At 50.5% G+C, this 15,889-nt stretch overlaps 3 protein-coding genes across 3 annotated transcripts; 2 read left to right on the forward strand and 1 right to left on the reverse strand.

The window, feature by feature from the left end:
• Positions 1-802: 802 nt before the first annotated feature.
• On the forward strand, positions 803-7,054 carry sidD (nonribosomal peptide synthase SidD; the record flags this gene model as incomplete). The annotated part of the gene is made up of 13 exons (XM_025547568.1): positions 803-1,111; positions 1,187-2,956; positions 2,999-3,072; positions 3,103-3,304; positions 3,335-3,619; positions 3,653-3,763; positions 3,803-3,805; positions 3,845-3,871; positions 3,902-4,240; positions 4,277-4,303; positions 4,334-4,473; positions 4,504-4,555; positions 4,598-7,054. The coding sequence occupies 13 exons, from the start codon at positions 803-805 to the stop codon at positions 7,052-7,054; spliced, it is 5,796 nt and encodes a 1,931-aa protein (XP_025401030.1).
• A 747-nt stretch (positions 7,055-7,801) lies between these two features.
• BO70DRAFT_311565 (CAIB/BAIF family enzyme) lies at positions 7,802-10,120 on the forward strand. The gene is made up of 4 exons (XM_025540186.1): positions 7,802-8,503; positions 8,559-8,857; positions 8,918-9,418; positions 9,479-10,120. Exons 1-4 carry the CDS (start codon positions 8,128-8,130, stop codon positions 10,016-10,018), a joined length of 1,716 nt encoding a protein of 571 aa, XP_025401031.1. The 5' UTR covers positions 7,802-8,127; the 3' UTR covers positions 10,019-10,120.
• Positions 10,121-11,505: 1,385 nt separating this feature from the next.
• Positions 11,506-12,573, reverse strand: BO70DRAFT_378440 (acetate uptake transporter family protein; the record flags this gene model as incomplete). Its single annotated transcript, XM_025545265.1, has 3 exons — positions 11,506-11,841; positions 11,914-12,088; positions 12,164-12,573. 3 exons carry the CDS (start codon positions 12,571-12,573, stop codon positions 11,506-11,508), a joined length of 921 nt encoding a protein of 306 aa, XP_025401032.1.
• Between the last annotated feature and the right edge of the window lie 3,316 nt (positions 12,574-15,889).

A 15,889-nucleotide genomic window follows, 5' to 3' on the forward strand; every position in this document is an offset into this window, starting at 1 on the left:
CTGGTTTGATTTGATCCGGTCGACCCCACCAAGCCTCCGGATCTGATTATTTATCCCACCATGATAAATAGATAGAATAAAGGAAGTGGTGCTCGATGATGGATTGTCTCAGGGAGTAAGTCTTACCTAATTGCATTTTTGCAAGCCGTTTAATCTAGAGCCCCGCCAAGGCGCTACGCGGATCAGATAACTTTTTTTGCGCGTGAAATTATTACGGCGCGGTCTGTCTCACTTTGGTCGCTTTTCCTTGTTTAGCGTGGCTCGGCGGGGTCGGTCTGTGCTGCAGTGGTTGGTAATTTCTGCATGCCCCTCCTTTTTTTTTTTGTGTTGTTGTTGTTGCACTGTACTGACAGTATGTATCTAGTACCGAACGAAGTACGGCGGAGTACCAAGAGAGGGGGGGATTGGAGCTGATGGAGCTCCGAAGACTAACTAACCACCCAGCCGATCTCGGTAGAATTGGAATGATGCTTCACGGCTCGTTCGGCAACAGTCGACGGCTGACTCAACTGCTGGTTGGGTAGATAAACAGACAGACAGTTCGATACGAATAATAAGGCCATGTGGACCACTCCGTCACTGCAGTCTGCAGAGTCTCTCTCTCCCTCTCTCTAGTCGGTGAATTTAATCCAACTAACCCTCTTTCCCCCTCTTTTCCCCTCCCCCCTCTATTCACCCCTACACCAAATCCAGCCGGGCTGCCTCCAGAATAATGGGCAACACACACGCGCAAAACACGCAGGAGCCGGAGCCAGAGGCTGTTGGGGCCATGGCTACCAATTCCAACCCCGGGTTAATCGAGATGGCTGGTCTGGCGTCCGACCAGACTCCCACCCGGATGAAGGAGGAGATTGTCCTGCTGGCCTGGTTGATTGTGCTGCTGCGCACGAGAGAAGACGGGCAGGTCGAGTTCGAGTGGGCGTATGACGACCAGCAGCCGACCAAGTGCGTGTCGACCGAGGTGTTGGCTGGCTTGCAGAGCAGCGTGGGGGAGGCGGCGGATGCTATCGCGCGGCATGTCGCCGCCGCTGCGAGCCGGCCTGTCTCTGCCTCGTCCATCGTGCTCAGCACCGGGTCGTTGTCGCAATCGCCTGGTGAGGGTCAAGATGAGGTGCGCTCCTCCTTAACCCATCGAACACTACCAAAAGTCGTCGTGTTTGCCTACTGACCACCCACTTATCCACAGGGCACCATCCACCTCACCCTCACCTACACCCCGATCACCAACACCCTCACCATCCACCCGACCTGGACCACCCCCAACACCCTCCCCTACACCATCACCCGCCATATCACCCGGCTCCACGACACACTCACTCTCCTCCTCTCCCCGGACATCAACACCACCACCACCACCATCCAATCCACCCTCCGTCCCACGCCCACCGACCTCTCCGACCTCTGGACCTGGAACCACGTCCTCCCACCCACCTACGACTTCTGCACAAACACCCTCATCACCGAACGCGCGCACAGCCTGCGCGACAAGCCCGCCATCGACTCCTGGGACGGGACCCTTACCTATTCCCAGATCGAACGGTACTCCACGCACGTGGCCCTCGCCCTGAAGGACCTGGGGCTGCAACAAGGCGACTTCGTGCCGATCTGCTTCGAGAAGTCCCGATGGACGATCGTCGCGGTGCTCGCTGTGATGAAAGCGGGCGGCACGTTCGCGCTGATGGATCCGACGCTGCCGCTAGCGAGATTGCAGAACATGGCCGTGCAGGTTTCTGCGCAGGTGATGATCTCGTCGCGGGGCCAGGCGGAGCTCTCGCGGGATATTCTTCCGGAGGGGAAGTTCTTCGTCGTGGAGGAGGAAGCCTTCCCGGAGGGGGCTGTCCCCCGGCTGGAAGAGACGCCGCAGCTGCCGCCGGTGCCCGCGGATACGCTGATGTACCTCATCTTCACGTCCGGCAGCACGGGCACGCCCAAGGGCGTGCAGATCTCGCACAAAACCTACACCAGCAGCGCGATCCCCCGCGCCAAGGCGGTCGGGTATACCGAGGACTCCCGCGTCCTGGACTTTGCGTCGTACGCGTTCGACGTCAGTATCGACAGCATGCTACTGACCCTGTCCAACGGCGGCTGTCTGTGCATCCCGTCCGACGAGGATCGGCTGAACGATATCAACGGGGTGATTCGGAACATGCGCGTCAACTACGCGGGCATCACGCCGTCCGTGGCCCGGATCCTGGAGCCCGACGTGATCGCGTCGCTGGCCGGGCTGGGACTGGGCGGGGAGGCTGCGTCCGCGAGGGATGTCACCCTCTGGGGGAAGGACACGAGGATCATCATCGGGTATGGCCCATGCGAATGCACCATTGGATGCACGGTGAACGGGGATACGGCGACAGGGCGGGATTACATCTCGATTGGCACGGGGAATGGGGCGGTGATCTGGATTGTGGACCCGAGTGACCACGAGAAACTCATGCCGGTCGGGGCGGTCGGGGAGTTGCTGGTCGAGGGGCCGATTGTTGGGCAGGGCTATCTGGGCGATGCGGACAAGACGGCGGCGGCCTTCATCGAGGATCCGGCGTGGTTGAGGCGCGGGGCGGCGGGGTTCGCGGGCCGCAAGGGGAGGCTATACAAGACGGGCGATCTGGGCAAGTACGACCCCGATGGCTCGGCGGGGATTGTCTTTGCGGGCCGGAAGGATACGCAGGTGAAGTTGCGCGGGCAGCGCGTCGAGCTGGGCGAGATCGAGAGTCAGTTGAAGGGGCGATTGCCGGCCGACGTGACCGTCATCGCCGAGGTGATTGTGCCGCAGGGGACTGGCGGCCAGGCGACGCTGATTGCCTTCGTCGCATCGCAGTCGGTGAAGGCTGGCGACATCACCGCCGTCGAGTTCCCCGAGGCGCTGCGCAGGACGCTGGCCGACGCCGACGCCGAGGTCAAGACGGTGTTGCCGCGCTACATGGTGCCCACGGCCTACATCCCCGTCAGCCACATCCCCGTCCTGATTTCCGGCAAGACCGATCGCAGGCGCCTGAGGCAGTTTGGCGCCACCGTCGACTTGAGGCTGCTGGACCAGGACGCCGCCGCCACCACCGCCGACCGCGCCCTGAGTGAGTTGGAGACCAGGCTGCGGCAGGCCTGGAGTGAGACCCTGAAGCTGCAGCCCGACGCCATTCGGCCACACGACAACTTCTTCGCGCTCGGCGGTGACTCGCTGGCCGCCATGAGGCTGGCCTCGGTGTGTCGCGCCCAGGGGCTCGACCTGTCCGTCGCCAACACCTTTGGCCATCCCACCCTGTCGGCCATGGCCGGCTGTGTCCGCATCTGCGATGTCGACGAGGAGACCGTCACGCCGGCCTTTTCGCTGATCGCCCAGGGGGAGGACAGCGCGTGCCGCGAGGCCGCCGAGCTGTATGGCTTCGATCAACAGGCCATCGAGGATATCTACCCCTGCACCCCCACCCAGGAGTCCCTCTTCACCTTCTCGCTGAAGTCGGTCAAGGCCTACGTCGCGCAGCGCGTGTCGACCATCCCGTCCGACGTCGACCTGGACGACTGGAAGAAGGCCTGGGAGGCCGTCGCCGCCGCCATCCCGATCCTGCGCACGCGCGTCGCGCAGCTCCAAGAGCCCGGGCTCCAGCAGATCGTCCTGAAGGAAGGCGTCTCGTGGAAGTCGGCCACCGATCTGGCGCAGTACCTCGAAGCGGACCGCGCGGAGAAGATGAACCTGGGCGATCGCCTGGCGCGATATGCCATCGTCTCCCAGCCCGACGGCACGCGGTGCATGGTGTGGACCGTCCACCATGTCCTGTACGACGGCTGGTCCGAACCCCTGATTCTCAAGAAGGTCAGCGACGCCCTGCAGGGCCAGCAGCCCGAGATTCAGGCCCAGATGCGCGACTTCGTCCAGTACGTGCGGGCCACCGACGAGACGGCCATGGAGGAGTTCTGGCGTCGCGAACTGAAGGGCGCCGTCGGGCCGCAATTCCCTGGCCTGCCTTCGCGAGACTATCTCCCCATCCCGGATGCCCTGATTGAGCACCAGATCCCGCTCGACACGGTGTCCGGGTCGCCGTTCACCCTAGCGACGCTGATCCGCGGTGCCTGGGCTCTGGTCTCGTCGCAGTACACCGGCAACGACGACGTCGTGTTCGGGGAGACGCTGACCGGCCGCGACATCTCGCTGGCGGGCGTCGACAGCATCGTCGGCCCCCTGATCGCCACCGTCCCCGTGCGCATCCACATCCACCGTGCCGGCTCCGTCGAGTCCTTCCTGCAGGCCGTGCAGCAGGGCATCCTGGCCCGCACCCCGTACCAGCACATGGGCATGCAGCATATCCGCAAGGTCAGCCACGACGCGCAGCACGCCTGCGAGGCGCCGACCGGACTCGTGGTCCAGCCCGACCCCGAGTACGTGGGCAGCGAGCTGGGCTTCCAGCTCGGCGACGTCGTGCGCGAGGCGCTGCACTTCAACCCGTACCCTCTGATGCTGGCCTGCGGCATCCGCAAGGGCGGGTTCCGCGTCTGCGCCAGTTTCGACAGCAGCTTGGTGGCCGTGCCGCAGATGGAGCGCATCCTGGTGCAGCTGGAGATGGCTGTCAGGCAGCTGAGCGGCGGTCTTTCTCGCCGCATCGACGAGATCTCCTGTCTTCCGGAGGCCGAGCTGAACCAGATCTGGCGGTGGAACTCCACCCCCCCGCTGTCGGTGCATCAGAACCGACTCCGCGCCGACGAGGGCATCAAGCAGGGCCAGTCCTACCCCCCCGTGGTCGTGCCGTGGGTGTGTGACCCGCGCAACCCGGTACTGCTGTCGCCCATCGGCTGCGTGGGTGAGCTCTGGCTGGAGGGGGGTCTGGCTGGCGACACGGTGGAGTCGCCTGTGTGGCTGCTGGCAGGCAGTTCGTCCTGTGCTGGCCGGACAGGCCGCGTGCAGGCGACGGGGGATCTGGTGCAGCTGACGGAGGACAACAGTCTGGTGTTTGTAGGCCGCAAGGAGAACGTCGTGTCTGTGCAGGGCCACCCCGTCAACATCGCCGACATCGAGGCCCAGTTCGCGAAGCATCTGCCGTCGAACATCCGCGCGTCTGCAGCCGTGTCCCACACGGAGGATCCCCAGCTGCTGGTCTTCATCGAACAGCCGGTCTCTGACGGAAACGACATCGCGCTGATCCCGTCCCCACACGAGATCCTCTGCGCGGGCTCGCAACCCTTCGAGGCCACCATCTGCGCCACCATCCCCGTCACCCTCGCCGTGGCCCTACGCAAGCTGGACAAGTTCATCACCGACAGCCTCCCATCGTACATGGCCCCGTCGGCCTATGTCATCATCGACCGCCTGCTCAGCCACGCGCTCCTCACCCAGCTCGCCACGGCCATCCCAATGTCCATCCTCTCCCAGCTCCGCGACGGCTTCAAGTCAGCCTGCACGGCCAGCTCCGTACAGACAACCCTAACCCCCAACGAGAAGATCCTCCAGATGGCATGGGCCAAGGTCCTCCGCCTGACGCCTGAGCAAATCGACGTCGACGACAACTTCTTCCGCCTCGGCGGCGACTCCGTGCTCGCGATGAAACTGGTTTCCAGCCTACGAAGCCAAGGGCACAGCCTCTCGGTAGCAGACATCTTCCAGCGGATGCGTCTCGGCGACGCAGCCACGGCACTCAAGACCCTGCGATCTGTCCCGACGATCCAGCCCTACAAGACATTCTCGACTCTCGGCCCCGTTGATCTACCCACCTTCCTGGACACCGTGCGTCCTCAACTCGCTGATCCGGCCTGGACAATCACCGACGTTCTCCCGGTCACCGACTCGCAGGCCCTGGATATCCGCGCCACTGTCACCCCGCCACGGACCTCGATCCAATACACAATGCTCCATCTGAAGTCCATCGACCGGGAACGTCTCCTTCGTGCCTGCCATGACCTCGTCAAGAGACACGAGATCCTCCGTACGGTATTCATCGCCCACGGGACCTCCTTCCTACAAGTCGTCCTCGACAACCCCATCGCCTCGATCACCACCCACCAGACCACGTCAAACCTGAGCGAGTCCGTCCGCACCCTCTGCACGGCAGACAGTGACTCCCCCTTCCCACTCGGCTCCTCCTTTGTCCGCATCTTCCTCGTCGAGGACACTGACTCGGGAGAATCCTGTCTCGTTCTGGGTCTCTCCCACGCCCTTTACGACGGCGTGTCTCTCCCGGCCCTTCTGACCGACCTTAACACCCTCTATTCGTCCACTGGATCTGGCTCTGGCAGTGACAGTGGCACTCTGGGCCCGGCGAAGCCCTTCAGCGCGTACATCTCACACACGCTCTCCCCGCAGACCCAGACCCCGGCAAAGGCATACTGGCGGGACCTCCTAACGGGCTCCGCGCTCACCCCATCCCCATCCGGTACCGAACCCACCATGCTACCGAAAAAGGCCATCTTCATCAGCGAGCCCACCTCGATCGCCACCCCCATCCAAAACTCAATCACCACAGCCACCCTCCTCACCGCCTCCTGGGCCCTTCTTCTCGCGCGCACCCTGCACCAAACCGATCTCGTCTTCGGGGCGGTCACGTCGGGCCGCACGCCGCATCTGCCGTTATCCGACATCGAAGATGTCAACGGGCCATGCTACGCCCTCACCCCCGTGCGCGTGGCCTTTGAGCCCGGGTGGACTGCACTCGACCTGTTGAAATACGTCCAGGGCCAGAGCGCCACCTCCTCATCCTACGACTTCCTCGGCTTCGAGAAGATTTCTGAGCAATGCGGCTGGACCACCAGTTCCGTGAGTGATGGTGACAGTGCACCTGCGTCTGGATATTTCGGTTCCATCGTGCACCACCAGGACTGGGACGACGCGGACAGCATGTCCTTTGGGGGGAAGGAGTGCGGGGTGGATCTTCTCACCCCGGCGGGTGATTCGGCGCAGCCGATGAAGGTTGTTTCGTTTGTGAAGGCGGGGGTGGTCCATGTGGGGGTGGTGGGGTGGGAGAATGAGGGGGAGGATAAGGGGGAGTTTGTGAGGGGACTCGTGCGGGGTTTGAGCGGCGTGGTGGAGGAGTTGGCTGTGGCTACTGGGGGTGATGGCTTGTTACGGTTTGAATGATGGGGTTACGCTGTGTTGTTTATATAGATGGATAGATAGATAGATGCCCAGTTGTCATATGCCGCTTTGTTAATAGTATTTTCTCTTTTTGGCCTCTCCCCCCCTCCCCTCACCATTCACCGCAGTAAACCAGTTGATTCTTCTATCATGGCGTCGTGGCAATTACCGCGACCTCGCGCGCGATCACCAAGGCTGAGTGAGATGCGGGATGCATGCTACAGGGAGGCAATGCGACAGTGCGAGGATATTGCCAGGTTGATTGGCGCGACGGCCCCCCCATTCGTGTGGATGTTCGACGGTGGAGAGAAAGAGAGAAAGGTCGCGGTTCGCTGGTTTTTGATGTTAATAGGAAGCTTGTATGTATGTATGTATGTATATGTGTGCCTCCCTCCCTGTGTGTCTATGAGGATGAGGATGAGTGAGGAAGATCCGGTACTGAAACGCAGTAGAATATGACGGGACCGGGACGCCCCGGTCGCGAAGATTCTCGACACCGCCACAGTCACTGCGGAGAGAAATATACGGTCATGGCCGACCGGATACTAATACTAATAATACTACTTACCTCAGCCAAGCCAAGCCCCCTTCCGATTCCGCTTCCGCTTCCGATCCGAAACAGGCCTCCCCATCCCTTTCGGAACCCTTCGCTTTTCTGCGGGGTTCGATTCGCCTCCCAAGCCCTCACAATAACAATAATAATAGCGGCCTTCGCCTGCCGATCGGTCGACAGACAGTCATGTGTGTGCATCCAGCCTGACCCGACGGACGACTAGCCCCTCGGAATAAGACCCGGCGCAATATCCCCTCCGCCCATTGCCGAAATTCGCCTGCTGAGCCTGAGCTAGCTGCCAGTTGCATATATATTCCTTGGATGTCCCCCACATCCCCGCAGACGATACGATACGAGATAACTTTTTCATTCGCGGTTTACGCAGACCTCGCTATAGCTAGCTCGCTCCTCCTCCCCCTTCCCGATCTACCTGCGGGATTGGAAATGAAAAGTGTGTTTTTTGGACTGTACACATAGCAATCCTCTATAACTCCAGCTCAGCTCGTCTATCAGAGATCGATCAATGAAGGCGACGATGGCGGACGAATACTCGCCTGTTCACGAGGCGGGTCGTATCTTCAGGTACCTGTGCGATCAGGCCGAGCGTCTGAGTCTGCCTGCTGAGGTGGCGGAGGGGAAAGATGCCGTGCTGTTCTCGTCTACTCATGACCAGATTTACTACCCGATTCCGTTCAAGGAGACCGAGACCTTGGCGGCATTGAAGGGTGTCGAGGGGCTGGTGGCCGGTGCGATTGCGGATCTGGGATACGGACCGTCTGCGCAAAAGCGCCACGTGAGGATCAGCCTGGAGCGGGCCACGGCATTTGGGTGCCAGGCGTACATGGCCAAGGTGGATGGGCTATCAAAGTTAGACCCTGAGGTCAAGAAGAAGCTGAAAGGTAGGTTTGGTGGTTACGGGGGGTTTGAGGGGCTCCTGGGCTGATGTGTTCTAAGACACGGACTTGCTCGCAGCCCAGTCGAATGGCTACCGTCGCATGTCCGCGAATCTCTATAAGACCAGGAACCCGCACGAGTTCTTCCACATCCACGGCTCGTTGGAGGCCACGACAACGCTCAACATGATCGGCTTGGAAGGGCAGCGGCCGGATTTATCGGATTACGAAGAGATCATTCAAGTGATCGAGGGCCAGGTGCAGAAGTTCAGTGCGGCGGAGTTGGAGGAGATGAATAAGGAGAGGAGACAGGCCGGGGTGACGGCTTTCAAGTATGAAGATTTCGTCAAAACGCCACATGTACGGGATTCTGTGCTTTGCAATACGGATAATTGATGATACTGATGGATGTATTGCCAGGGTAAACTCAACGTGCAGGAGCCCCCGTGGAAGGTCACCCGCTTGAGCGGCAATCTACCCCCGACGCCCTTCCCTGCTAGCCGCAGCGGAGGCAAGAGGATCCTGGAGGGAGTCAAGGTCCTAGAGCTCTGCCGTATCATCGCTGGTCCTACCATTGCGCGTATCCTGGCAGAGTACGGAGCGGATGTCTTGAAGATTACCAGCCCCAGTCTGTCCGACGTGCCTTTCTTCCAAGTGGATGGTAACATGGGCAAGCACGCTGCGGACCTGGATCTGAAGTCCGAAGAAGGGCGCCGGCAGTTCGAAGAGCTGCTGGCCGACGCAGATGTCCTCGTGGATGGATACCGGCCGGGAGCCCTTGAGAAGCTGGGATACGGACCCGACGCGCTGGCAGCTCTTGGAGAAAAGCGCGGAAAGGGCTACGTCTACGTGAACGAGAACTGTTTTGGATACGAGGGAGAATGGGCCGGTCGTCCCGGCTGGCAGCAGATCGCGGACTGCGTGAGTACGCCCCCGTCGACGGGATCAGATCTCTCGAGCGACAGCTAATCCGAAGTACAGGTGACGGGGATCGCCTGGGCCCAGGGAGAATTCATGGGTCTCTCAACGCCCGTGGTGCCCCCGTTCCCCATCTCCGACTACGGCACCGGCTGCATGGGCGCGATTGCCGCGCTGACCGGTCTCTACCACCGCGCCAACCAGGGCGGCTCGTACCACGCCAAGGCGTCCTTGATGCACTACGATCTCCTCCTCTTCGCCGTGGGCAAGTACTCGGATGCCGTGCAGGACAAGATGCGCGCCGCGCAGCCGGCGGATTTCTTCAACTTGCGTCACTGCGACAGTGTCGACCGCATCTCGTCCACCGTGCTGAAGATCATGCAGCGTGGCTTCCCGCATCTGTACGAGGGCCCCGGTGGTCCCGCCGCACTCACGGAGACCTGGTTCTCCCACGCCTACAACGCCGACATCGAGGTGGTCCGCCCCATTGCGGACATCGATGGCGTCGATAACCGGTTCTTCCGCGCCAGTCGACCGAATGGAGCAGATCGCGCGAGCTGGGAGGATTTCGCCAAGGATGAGCCGGATGTCAGAAAGGCTTAGTAGATTGAAGATTCTTGAGATGATTCTTAGACTATACGGTGGTTATACTGAGCTTTAGCCCATATCAGTAAATACTAAATCCGACCCTGAACCTTATGCTACTACTTTTGAAGATAGACAATAAACCCAACCCGTTTAGAATATATATATATATATATATATAATTCTAGGAGTCCCTAATCAACATATATAGTAATTTTCGCTTTCAGGTTTCTTCTGTACCAGCCTTCTTATTGGCCAATTCTGCAAAATACATATTTTGAGGCCTCTATTTAGTTAGTTCCTACGGGTAGGTATACTACTCCTGTTAACATTGAACATTATTCAATTCCTATCAAATTTGCTTCTTTCTGCCACTGTCTTATACCATTACTACTACTACTACTACTACTACTACTAATACTACTACTACTACTACTACTACTACTACTGCTGCTGCTGCTGCTGCTGCTGCTGCTTTACTATCATTACCGACATACTGCTCCACTCCTCCTTTCTACATACACCACTACTTTTCACTCACATACAACACTACTTTTCACTCCTCCTTTCCACTTACTCTACAGATAATCGCGCTAAATGGCATATAAATATTTATTCATCTTTACCCAAGTCTATACGCTTGTATACGCGCCCCCCAAGGTCTTGTAATTATTCAAATCCTACTCCCTCTGTTACGGAACATCCGCCACCCAATTCCGACAGGCCAAGACGGATGGATGGCAAACACCCCAACGATACGATCGGATGAGTTGCCTTCCCCCTATCGGATAGGGAACGCACGTGAGCAATCACGTGATAATATTCGGCGGGATAGTCATGTGATGTGACTATGGGGGTGTTTGGAGTAACTAGTTAGATAGTTAACTAGTTACTCTGGATTATTACCCCGCACGGCGGGCCTTACGGAACACGCCCTCTACTAACTACGTCATGCGGGGGGATTTGCTTAGTGCCACGCGCGTGAGATGATCCTTGAAAGAATCAAATTATAGTATATTCAACCCTTGGGGGCAACTACCCTACCACGGATGAATCTATCGATATCAAATTGATTGGATCGTGCCCTGGTGGCGGGACCCTGGGGCAATTACTATTATTGAATCTCACTTTCTAGGTCTACTAGTGATGTATCCACCACTCATCTGTGGACAAATTGAGAAGATTATTAGCCTTTAGCTTTTTGCCTGCGTGCGGGCAATCCAGCGGTTCTGGGACCGTCATAGCCAAAGAAATTGCTGATTTTTTTTAATTTAATATCTATGCTGGAGAGGTTCTATTCGCCTGGGATATGCTGGAATCCAGTTCCATGTATTTATCTATTGGTACGGCCAATCAATGGTTCGGTACCGCGAAAGTAAAGGCACAAACTTGAAAAAAAAAAAAAAAGAAAAAAGGAACTCTACGGTTATCCCACCCACTAGCCAGTAGCCACCAACACAAACCCAACCATCATAGCGAATCGCTTCACTTGCCCCCCTTCCCCTTCAAACCCCACTCGCCTGCTTCTCCAACTCCATCTGCCGGCGCGACTCCCTCCCCTTTTCAGACCAGGGAAAATGGAACACGGGAATGAGGAAGAAGCTATTGCTATCGTCCAGAAGACCCGCCAGAGCGATATACCAGGCATCAAACGCCCCAAGCAAGGCAAACAGACCTCCTGCTTTGATGACCCGCTCGTTGGGGGCGTCCTGTCCATCGCGGTGCAAGTAACCAATAGCCAGGAGGAGGAGGGCAACGTCGACAAGGAAGAAGAGGATGCTGAACGCAAAGGTGGACTTGAGAGTGCAGATCCACAGGATGAATGTGAATATAAACCACCCCTAGGGTTAGAATGAAGATTAGTATTTCGCATCGGGGGGAAAGTGCATAAGGTGGAAAAGGGGAGAGCGAACCATAAGAAACAGCCCGAAGGAATCGTAGAACATGACGGAGCTCCCATTGTCGGCTTTGATGAGCGCCGCTTGGATGTTGAATCCGCCCGGTATGAAGATCATGGCGAGAGAGATCCAGAAGCCGCCGTAGGACGATAGGGCCGTTGCGCCGAAGGTATTTCCGGCGGCCATTTCCCTAAGAAAAATGCATAGTTAGTCATGGTTACTCTTTTTTTTTTTTTCCAAATCAAGGCGTTGGGTTTAATCTTACCACATGCCAGCTAGCAACTGTACTAGACCTCCATACGCCATAGCCGGACCGACAATGATATTAGGTACGGTAATGCCGCGCGTTTGCATGTTGATGGTTCCCAGGAGGAAGGTTGTCAGCGCGAATCCGCACAGACCCAACGGGGCGGGATTCGCCATCCGGCGCTTGGGAGGCCGCCAAAGACCGGGTTGCAGCTCGCCGCCAAACGCGGGGAGTTGGGTCTGCGCGGTGTCAACATGCGCGAGGGGACCGAAGGAGCCATAATCGGCATTCGACGATTCAACGTGGCTCACTCCGTAGGAAGCATAGTCAATGGTGGAGGAATCAATTGGGTCGATAGAGTCGTCGGTTGAGGAAGGGGCGGCGGGGACCGGGTTATTGGTGGAGGATTTATTGTGGGTGGTGGTCATCTTGAGGGTTCAAGAAGGCAGGCAGATGGCAGAGAAGAAATCAAGATTGTGAGGACTCTCGGGGTTGGATAAGTTATCTACTTAAATAAGTAGGCCAGTCCGCCGCATAGGATCCAAGTCACTCGTCGCATCAGGGCTCTCAAAGGCGGGGGATCGACATAATGTGAAGATCCGTTGACGCGTGGTGGAGAAAAGCTTGACGATTGAAAAGGCACGGCGACGACAACCATTCGATTCTCGAAGGTAGTCTACTTTTTGAGATGTTCATGATGTTCGTGCTGGGATCATAATTGGCGGATGATAGAGATGATCCACCAGAGTAGTGGGGTGTAGCGGGCCAAGGGAAGGCAGTTTTTTAGGGCTGGTGGAGTCGACCTGCCTGATGCGGAGAAAGCTCCCCAGATCCGGGTGGCAGATACTCCGTAACGGGGTGTTTAATTTTCGAATCGTAAGAGATCGCTGCGGAGAAGGGCCATGTGGATTGGATTATTATTCATCTTCCATAGTAGTAGTAGTAGTACTAATAATAATAATAATATTGCCGAGAATTGCTGCTAATCCGACTTAGTTAGTATCAAGTGGAACGAGGGCTTGGCATGATAACAGAACAAGATTTAGCCCTTCAACCCCTGATCAACCTGGATCAGTCTATATATAATCTTATATATAACTTTATATATATCTGATTATTATCTGATTCTATATTTATATAATCTAACTGTCTGCGCAGCAATATTATAGAATTAGATTTTTATTATATTATTATTCTAGATCTGATAGTTATAAGCCTGATTAGTTATTTTATTTAATTATATTTTATATTATTATTAAAAGAAGTTTTTAATTAAATTATTAAATTATCTTTAATTAATTAAATTAATTGATTAATTATACTTTTTAATTAGAAAATTATAAAGTTATATAAATAAGCAGAATAATAGATATTTTAAAAATTTTTATAATATTAAAGATACTATATAAGAACTTTTCTTAAGAAGTAAGAACTTTTCTTAAGAAGACTTTATTAAACTTTCACTTTCTTATATAAATTAGATGCAAAAGTAAGATAAAAGTGAGAGAAAAATAAGAGAAGTAAAAAATAAGAAAAATTAAAGATTAGATAATTAAGTAAGAACTTTTCTCTGATCTCTTAGAAAGACTTTACTAAACTCTTATTTTCTTATATAAATTAGATATAAAAATAAGATAAAAGTAAGATAAAGATAAAAGAAAGATAAGAAAAAGATAAAAAAAATAATAAAAAAAATTAAAGATTAGAAAGAGACTAAAAACTGATTTAATTTAATTAAAACTTATTAAAAAACTAATTAAAAACTAAGAAATCTTTTTATTTATATTTATAATCAATTGGCTATTAAAAATATATAAAAATATATAAAATTATATAAAAATTATATAAAAATTATATAAATAGAACAGGGCTGAGAATAATAAAATCAGTAGTTAAATAAAGATTAGAATAATTAATAAAAATAAGATCTTTTACTTTGCTATAGAATAGATAGAACTTAGAATTATTAGTCTATTAATTAATAATTTAAGATAGTCAACTAATCTAAGACTGTAAACTAATAAGTCTTAGACAGTAAATTAATAAATTTATTTATATTATTAATATATTCCCGCAGTTTTGATAAGATAAAATATCAGAAAAACTGAAATAAATAAATTACTAAAAATAGAAAATAATAATAATAAAATTTAATAAATTATTATATTTAATTATTTAATAAATTAAGTATATTTCTGATTAAGAAACTGCTTAGTTAAATTATCTGCTTATATTTTATTAATAAATATTTATTAAATATTAATTATTTTATTCAGAGCTTCTTGTCTTAATTAATAATTAATAATATTATTATATTTTAGACTAGTTCAAAATAGAAAATTCTTATTAGTAAAAATTTTAACTATTTAATAATTATTATATAATATAGAGAAGTATTAATTAGAATTAAATCTTATTTATTTAAAAAATCTTTTTTATTAAAGAAATTATTTAGCTGTAGTAGTTAGAGCTAATAATTTAGTTTTAATAATTAAAAAAATTATATAATACTGTTTTTTGCTTAGCTTATTAATAAAATTATTAAATAAATAAATAATATATTTTATTAAACTAGTATAATCTTGATTATTAGCAAAACTAGTATTATTAATTATTTAAAATAAAATAGAGCTAGAGCTAAATTTAATAATTAAGTTCTTTGTTTTTTTTAAATAAAAGATTAAATAATTTATAATTCTGAGATATTTAGGGCTTGGATTAATTAGATATTCTAAAATTAACTAATATAATTTAATAATATTAGATCTAGTCTAAACTATAGAATATAGAACTGATTCTACTTTCTACTAAAATTTATAAATTTAATTAATAATAGTCTGATAAAATAAATTTTTTATTAATTTCTTACTTAAAAGTAAGAATTTAGAGCTTTTTCTTTACTCTAAATTAAATTTATTAATAATTTTATTAATATAGTTTAATTATTAAATCCACAACTTTCTATTTAGACGATTATATAAGATTTAAATATTAAGAAATAAATTAATCTCTTTAAGATCTTTGAATTTAAATAATATTATTAATTCTTACTTAAATTTATTAAATTTTTAATAATTTAATTTATAAAATATATAAATTATATTATTTATAAAAATTATTAAAATTATAAATTTATTAATAAAGATATATTAATCTTTCTAAATAAACTTAAGCCCTAGGACTATTAGTCTCTGTTTTAGAGTATTTTATTAAAAAAATAATAAATATTTTAATTTATATAAAGCTTTTTATAATAAAAAAACTATTTATTTATTTTCTAATTCAGAAATTAGATCTATATAGATTTTCTTCTTAATAAGACTATTAAAAAAGATAATAATTATATTTAGTTAATTAATTTCCAGATTAAACACAGTAATTAAAATTAAAAAAATCTATATAAATCTGACTATAAGAATACTAGTATATATTTTTAATTAATCAGATATCTATAAATTATTTTTAATATAAATTTAGATTTTAAAATTAGTTAGATAATTAGTTTTATTAAATTTATATAAAAATATCTATTTTAATAGTAATACTTCAGTTCTATTAGTTTTATAAATTAAATATATATTCTAAGTATTTAAAGCTTTTAATTAATTAATTTTAGTTTTGGCAGTCTGAGTAAATTAGTTTAAAAATATATAATTTTTTATTTCTTGCTAGTTAATAAACAGAGATAAAAGTAATAAGAAATTAATATAAAGAATTTTATTTTTATTAATATAATTAATTATT

This window comes from Aspergillus heteromorphus (assembly GCF_003184545.1).
Source record: "Aspergillus heteromorphus CBS 117.55 chromosome Unknown BO70scaffold_7, whole genome shotgun sequence".
Lineage (NCBI taxonomy): Eukaryota > Fungi > Ascomycota > Eurotiomycetes > Eurotiales > Aspergillaceae > Aspergillus > Aspergillus heteromorphus.